The sequence below is a fragment of the Mugil cephalus genome, chromosome 22 (assembly GCF_022458985.1).
Source record: "Mugil cephalus isolate CIBA_MC_2020 chromosome 22, CIBA_Mcephalus_1.1, whole genome shotgun sequence".
Taxonomy (NCBI): domain Eukaryota; kingdom Metazoa; phylum Chordata; class Actinopteri; order Mugiliformes; family Mugilidae; genus Mugil; species Mugil cephalus.
This window is the reverse complement of record NC_061791.1, coordinates 124,840-132,500: the sequence shown is the minus strand read 5'-3', so window position 1 is coordinate 132,500 and position 7,661 is coordinate 124,840. Positions and strand designations below refer to the sequence as shown.

General features: G+C 45.8%; 1 protein-coding gene across 6 annotated transcripts in view; it reads right to left on the bottom strand.

Annotated features, from left to right (window-relative positions):
* ncaph2 (non-SMC condensin II complex, subunit H2) overlaps positions 1 to 7,563 on the bottom strand; it is a 14,340-nt gene extending 6,777 nt beyond the window's left edge. For 4 of the 6 annotated variants that reach the window (XM_047575763.1, XM_047575765.1, XM_047575766.1 and 1 more), the window contains exon 1: positions 258 to 374. Coding sequence is in view for 1 of the 6 variants with exons in the window: in XM_047575768.1 (XP_047431724.1) it covers positions 7,519 to 7,557 (39 nt within the window). In the remaining 5 variants the exon portion in view is untranslated. Of the gene's footprint in view, positions 1 to 257; positions 375 to 7,518 lie in introns of those variants that run through there. The other 2 variants (XM_047575768.1, XM_047575764.1) reach the window with 2 other exon arrangements.
* Positions 7,564 to 7,661: the final 98 nt, after the last annotated feature.

Sequence of the window (7,661 nt, the reverse complement as noted above, 5' to 3'; positions counted from 1 at the left end):
TGTGTAATAGACCAGTTAAATGTTCAGGTTGATGCTCGGACTGATCAAAGTTGTTATTAAACCGAAAGCAGAGAGAAATGACAGATTTCTAAACGGGACCAGGCTGAACAGACGGAAACACAGCGGCTGTCAGAGCTGAAATAAAACTCAAATGTAACAGCGGAACCTGCTCTGATCAAAGTGTTACTGGAGAATAAAAAGCTGCCGCCAGCGACGATATTTAACGTTGTTTAAAGTCATTTAAAGACCGAACTCACCGAGTAGACCTCCGCTAGCCGACCGATGCTAACCGTTAGCAAAACACTCAAACTACCCGCGCTAAGTTCTTCTTCGCTGGTTTGTGTCTCTGTGAACGCAAGTGCTGCCGCCATAAAGGCTGCCCCCTACCGCTCATACGCTGCGCCGCACTTTGTAAGAAAAACAATATTCTGATTTATGTCTGACTCCATATTTATTCTATATTCTATTCTATAAGTGTAGTTGTACTAACCTTTTAATTAATTAAACTATTATTCTATTTCAAGCTCAAGATATTTTATTAATTATTTAAAAGTAAGTCGTATTGTTAAAGCAGCAGTACGTCACATCACCATCACAGTACAAAAATAAAGACAACAATCGGACCATACAACATACACATAAGAATAAATAAGCAGAACTAAATGCACATATAAATACAACATTAGGGATAAAAGCTGCTGTTAAAGAGCCTTGTGGCTGTAGGTGAAGAAGAAAAATACAGGAAATAATTGGTCTGTGTACAACTTCATAACCCAGTTACACCTCCTCTCTAAGCCTCTTAAAGTTCTCCTCCCTGCTCTCAGCACATCTCACTGCAGAACCTTCTTCAGGAACCTTTCATCTCTGCCTCCATCCAGGAACAACACCAGGGTTCTAGTTTAATGTATTAGCATTAGCTCTTTGCTCTAAGAATCCTGTTTCTTTCATGTAGAGGACGTTTTTTTTCTGCTTGGCTTCTAAGAATCTGGTTTTGTGAGGAGACCTGAGGAGACCTGAGGGGTCCTGAGGAGACCTGAGGGGTCCTGGTTCAGAGTCGGGCCATGTTTTTATTCATCATGTTGATCTTGTACATGTCCACGCTGTCCTCACAGTGGACACCGCTGGGCCTCACAATCACCCACCTCCACCAGAGTTTTCTCTAAGACGACGCTCCACCCTTTTCCTGGACCAGGGATCCACCTTCAAGATGTCCTCGTGTCCCATCGGGAAGATGAAGTACTTGGTCCATGTCCCCGTGTGGACGTAGGGGACCGGCGATGCGGTTTCAGGGTCGACGGACTCGCTTTGTGTTCCCGGCGTTGAAGCTGTCGTGGCTTTTGTCGACTTTGACTCCGTCCACGGTCTCTGTGCAGCTCTTCAGGACGTCCTCCACTTTATCTCAGTTTATGGTTTTTGGAAAACACTTCGCGATGGCCTGACGACTCCAGCACCGTCTGGATCTTCTCCATGTCTCCACACTGAGGCTGGACAAGGACGAAGGACGAGGACATCATCATCATCATCATCATCATCATCATCATCATCATCATCGGCGGCCGCTGGTGGACAGACGCCATCACTCATCACAGAACCTAAACAGGGACACAGAGTCCATGTTGGATTTAGTTGGTTCATGTGGTGAAGACAGAATCAGTGTTTAACCAACAAATAACTCCAGAGCTTTTCCATTTGTTTTAGAGTAAAGAAGAACAAGTGAATAATTAGGAGAATGTTTCCAGTGAACAGAATATCACGTAGTTCACTGTTATACTACACACAGAAGTACACAACCTCACCCACTACCACTCTACAACCCTCAGTATCACACATGCTGGTTTTACACATTTCCCATTGTCACTGTTGCACATTTCTCTCAGTCATTGTTTCACACAACCCTGCCCTCATCACACACAGTTACAGTACAGTTACACTACAGTTACACTACAGTTACACTACAGTTACACTACAGTTACACTACAGTTACAGTACAGTTACACTATAGTTACACTACAGTTACACGTGTCCCATTAACGTGTGTGATGACAACAGATCAAAGGAGCTTTGTGAGGAGCTCAGAAAAAGAGTTGTTGTTGCTCATCAGGCTGGAAAAGGTTCCACAATAATCTGTAAAGAGTCTGGAAGCCACAAATAACCTGGACCAGGACGTCCTGTCGTCACTGATGCACCAGTGGATGTGAATTCTACCAGTGAATCTAAAATCTCACTGTGAGGAGCATTAAACACATTAAAGATGGAACATTTCACTGGAAATGTGCTGCTACTATAAAAACTCTCTCTAGTTTGATTTCTACAGAGTGAAGAATGTAGAAAAACCAACTCAACAGACTGAACCTGCAGCTCAGACCCAAACCTTCAGGGTGAGCTCTTATATTTAGGTTATTTCTTCTTTAACTGTTTAAAAAAAATATTTCAGACAAAGAGAAACATTAAAACACCAGAAGAACCAGAGTTTTACACCAAACTTCAGCCAAAAACCTGCTGATTTAACAGCTCTGTCACAGTAACACACCAGATGGATCGACATGATGACAACTCGACTTCAGCTTCAGTCGACAAACGAGAAACATTCAAGTATCTGTTGGTTTATAAATAAATAAAAACTGTGATATATAAAGACTGAAAATAGTATTTAGTGACCTGTCAGTGTAACAGTTAATGTTTTATGAAATGCACCTTCATGTGTTCTCTAGATACGCCAGCAGGCGGCGCTGTGTTTTATTGTTTTAGACCTTTGGGTTTGGTGAGTGAATAATTAGCAGGTTGATGTTTGTAGCCTTCATTAAACGAGGAGCTCCTGCTAAGCTAACTCAAGCCCCACATCAGTCTGAGCTCTGGAGGACACGTTTTAAAAACTTAAAAACACTCAATGTCTAAAACTGAACCGACTGGTTTGACTTCATCTGTGTTTCTGGTCTGAACGGATCCTGGTTCCTGATCCTGGTCTAGACTGGAGACCAAAGGCTCCTTCTGCCTCCCAAGCTTTTTACACCAAACTCCAGTCAAATATCTGCTGTTTTTACAACTCGGTTTGACAGCATCACTCCAGATGGACGGTCCCCGTCCTCTGGAGACGTTGGTGATAACTGGACTGTCTCCATCTGAGTCCTGTCCACATTTGACTGCTGAGCTTTGTCTTCACAGGACGGAGAGACAAAGAGGACAAGAGCTGATAAGAATAACGTCTGAATGAACATGAGTCAAACAGATCCTGATTCGGGCCAGTGGAGACGAACTGGCTCCAGTTTAACTTCCTGTGAGGACTTTATATGGTCAATGAAGAGTTCAGCAGAAACTCTTCTTCCTCCTCACGCTCCGTAGAAAACGTCTTCGTAGACATTTCAACGTCCAAGAATCAAGTTTCCTTTACTGTGAATTCCTCTAAATGTTCAGTGTTCAGAAAAATCTCACACACATAAGAATAAAACGACTAAACATCTAAACGAACACAAACACAACATAGAAACAGAAATAACAGAGAAAAATACAGGAAATGGATAAAATCAGCTTCAATTTAATTTATGTTCCTGTTCCTGTCTGAGGAAAACCATCGTGATATCGTCGCATGTCGACATTAAAAGGATCAAAAGGATGATTCTGGTCCTGATCCTGATCCTGGTCCAGATCCTGGTCCTGGTCCTGGTCCTGATTCTGATTCTGATCCTGGTCCTGATCCTAGTCCTAGTCCTAGTCCTAGTCCTAGCCCTAGTCCTGATCCTGGTCCTGATCCTGATTCTGATCCTGATCCTGATCCTGATTCTGGTCCTGGTCCTGGTCCTAGTCCTGATCCTGATTCTGATCCTAGTCCTAGTCCAGATCCTGGTCCTGGTCCTGGTCCTGATTCTGATTCTGATTCTGATTCTGATCCTGGTCCTGATCCTAGTCCTAGTCCTAGTCCTAGTCCTAGCCCTAGTCCTGATCCTGGTCCTGATCCTGGTCCTGGTCCTGGTCCTGGTCCTGATTCTGATTCTGATTCTGATCCTGGTCCTGGTCCTGATCCTAGTCCTAGTCCTAGTCCTAGTCCTGATCCTGTTCCTGATCCTGATCCTGGTCCAGATCCTGGTCCTGGTCCTGGTCCTGATTCTGATTCTGATTCTGATTCTGATTCTGATTCTGATTCTGATCCTGGTCCTGATCCTAGTCCTAGTCCTAGTCCTAGTCCTAGCCCTAGTCCTGATCCTGGTCCTGATCCTGATTCTGATCCTGATCCTGATCCTGATCCTGATTCTGGTCCAGGTCCTGGTCCTAGTCCTGATCCTGGTCCTGATCCTAGTCCTAGTCCTAGTCCTGATCCTGGTCCTGGTCAGGACTGGTCCACACGTCACCAGCTTTTCTAACCTTTTCCATTGCTCAGAACCTCATCGTTCCAGATCCTGCTATAAACTGTTGGTCCACAACGACATTACTTTTCATCATTTAAAAATGTACCGACACGAGAGTGAGCAGTTTATTACTGGTGAAACCACTCGTCTCTAGTCACAACCTAAACATCCTGCTCTGTACCTGGCGCTGCATCGTGATTTTGTTTTCTGACCAATCAGTGAGCAGCATCTACGTCACATGTTCAGCCCAGTTCAGCAGCTCCACATTTTACCGGTTATTAACTGGTCCAGACCTAGTTTGACCCCTCAGGGGTAAAGGTTGAACCTTCAGGGAAGTGGACCAGCATCACCAGGTTCAGTCATGGATTAGTGCGTTGCCACGGCGACCAGGACACCTGGACAGGGTTCAGACCAGTTTCCTGGTTCATGTTCAGCTGATTTAATATCAAGAGGAATATTTAAATTAGAGTAAAATACACGTGAACCTGTCCCCATGTCTCCCCATGTCTTGATGTCCTCTCTCTATGTCTCCCCATGTCTGTCTATGTCTTAATGTCCTCTCTCTTTGTCTCTCTATGTCTTAATCTCCTCTCTCTATGTCTCCCCATGTCTGTCTATGTCTTAATGTCCTCTCTCTTTGTCTCTCTAGTTTATGTCCCCTTTTCTAATGTCTCTCTATGTCTTAATCTCCTCTCTCTATGTCTCCCCATGTCTGTCTATGTCTTAATGTCCTCTCTCTTTGTCTCTCTATGTCTTAATGTCCTCTCTCTATGTCTCTCTATGTCTTAATCTCCTCTCTCTATGTCTCCCCATGTCTGTCTATGTCTTAATGTCCTCTCTCTTTGTCTCTCCATGCCTCTCTATGTCTCCCTATGTCTCTCTATGTCTCTTCTCTCCCTCTCTGCTCTCTGTCCTCGGCGTCTCCTCAGGACACTAATTAGTTTCCATCAGTCCATCCCTGTCTGTCCCTGCAGGGGGACATGTCCTCTATTCCCTGCAGTCAGACCCTTACTGTCCAATAACATGTCCAACACCACCAGAGGACAAACTGGACACATCAGGACAGAGACACATCTTTCTCTCCTCGTCCTCCTGTTTTATTCTCATCTTCTATTTATAGTGATGCTCCTCCTCCTTCATTGAAAAGAGGAGGAGGCGTCATTGTATTAAACATTACCCAGAATGCACCAGTTTGTTATTGAAGTCACACACACTGTGACCGGGGGGGGGGGGGGGGTCTAAAAATAAAGAATAAAATCTCCAGTAAAACTTCACATCGAAGTGATCAGACCAGGACCAGGAACCAGAATAAACACACTAATACACACTCAGAGCGTTTACATGCAGAGTTTAATGGAGCTTTGCTCTAAACTCTACTTCCAGACTACGTCCTTGTCCCAGTTTACATGCAGCGGAGAAAATGTAATAACTGTTCTCCTCCTCCACACTAGGGGGCAATACGTGTCTTTTCAGCGGGTTAATACCACGTTAATACGGCCCGATTTCTGGTTGATCTATTACGTGATATAATAAACTAGAGTCGTTCATGTGTCAGACATTTAAACAACAACCAGACGGATAATAGAACATTTTTTATCTTGTACGTAATGTTCGTGCTGATTCTGGTGCAGGTAAGATCCGCGCTGTCCCTCAGACGCCTCCGTTTCTCTTCTTCTTCTTCTTCTTTCATGGACGTGTTTGTTCCGGGGTCACGCGCCAGCGCAGCGGTGGTGGAGCATGCGCACACGCATCATCCAATGAAAACTCTGATTCAGTCGCATTATCTGAGCGTCTCAGTTAGATAATCAGAACTCTGACTTTAATCGGAATAACGTGTTCACATGCACTTAAGTTCTCCTGTGAAAGTCCGATTAAGGCAATAACTCGTTTTTTTCACGTGCATGTAAACGCACTGACTGTGTTGTCCCCAGGAGACAAGAGGACACTCTGTGTCCAGCTACACAACTACACAACTACACACAACTACACACATCAGCTCAGCTGTTGTTGAATCAGGAACTAATTCATCAGCAGCTGGATCACCTCTGTCCCTGTGTCTGTCCCTGTCTCTGTCTCTGTCTCTGTCCCTGTGTCTGTCTCTGCCTCTGTCTCTGTCCCCCTGTCCCTGTCTTTGTCTCTGTCTCTGTCCCTGTCTCTGTCTCTGTCCCTCTCTTTGTCCCTGTGTCTCTGTCTCTTCCTGTCACATGACCTCTCCACTGATGATGGATCAGAAATTATTCCTGGATCCTCTGAACTAATTATATCCACCTCTGAAAATAGATCCAGAGAAGAAGAAGAGGAGGAGGAAGAGGAGGAGGAGGAGGAGGAAGAGGAGGAGGAGGAGGACGAGGACAAGGAGGAGGAGGAAGCTTCAGTCTGGACTGAAACTATAATAATAATAATAATAAAGATAATAACCATAGAAGAAGACGTGGAGGCTCTTCTTTCTGTTTGCATTATATAAATATATTTAGTTTCTGTCTCGTCTGGACGTTAAACATCTTGGATCATGTTTCCTGACGTTGTTTATTTATGAATAATGAACCTGAAGAGGTCGTGTTTGCAGAGAGGAGAGAGGTTTGGACCCGACATGGTTCAGGTTTTACAGCTTTGCTCCATCGATCGTGTCTCAGAGGTGTGAACGCTTCGGGTTCGAGTCTCCAGAGGATCCGGGAGGAGAGAGGATCCATACTCATGAGGTGTGAGGCATTCTGGGTAAAAATCTATAGAAGACACTCGACCAGAGGAAATACTTCAATAAACTGATGCTTCAGCTGAGTCAGGAAATAACAACAAACACCTCAGGGACACGCCCCCAACGAGGGACACGCCCCCAACGAGGGACACGCCCCCAATGAGGGACACGGCCCCTAAACTCGCTCCCAATGGTCGAGGGGGGGGGTCTCCCTCTCCTCTCTCTCCCCCCCCCCCCACCCCCCTCCTCTCTCTCTCCTCTCTCTCTCCCCCCTCTCCTCCCCCCCCTCCTCTCCTCTCTCTCTCTCCCCCCCCCCTTCCCCCTCCTCTCTCTCCCCCCCTCCCCCTCCTCTCTCTCTCTCCAGTTCCCGTGTGACCGCAGAACGCGTCGCTGCCGCTTCTCTTCTCGCTCGTCGCTTCAGTTCGTTTCGTTTCGCTTCGCTTCGGTTCTGTTCGGTTCTCTGAGGAGGTCGTGTCCGCTGACCTCCTCCTCCTCCTCCTCCTCCTCCCTGGAGCGGAGCATGCCTGTGGAGGACTTGTTGCAGAGAGGAGAAGAAGAACCAGACCCGGAGCTCCCGTGAAAGTGGTCCGTGGAGAGTTTGAGTTAGTTTGAGTCTTTCCTCGGTT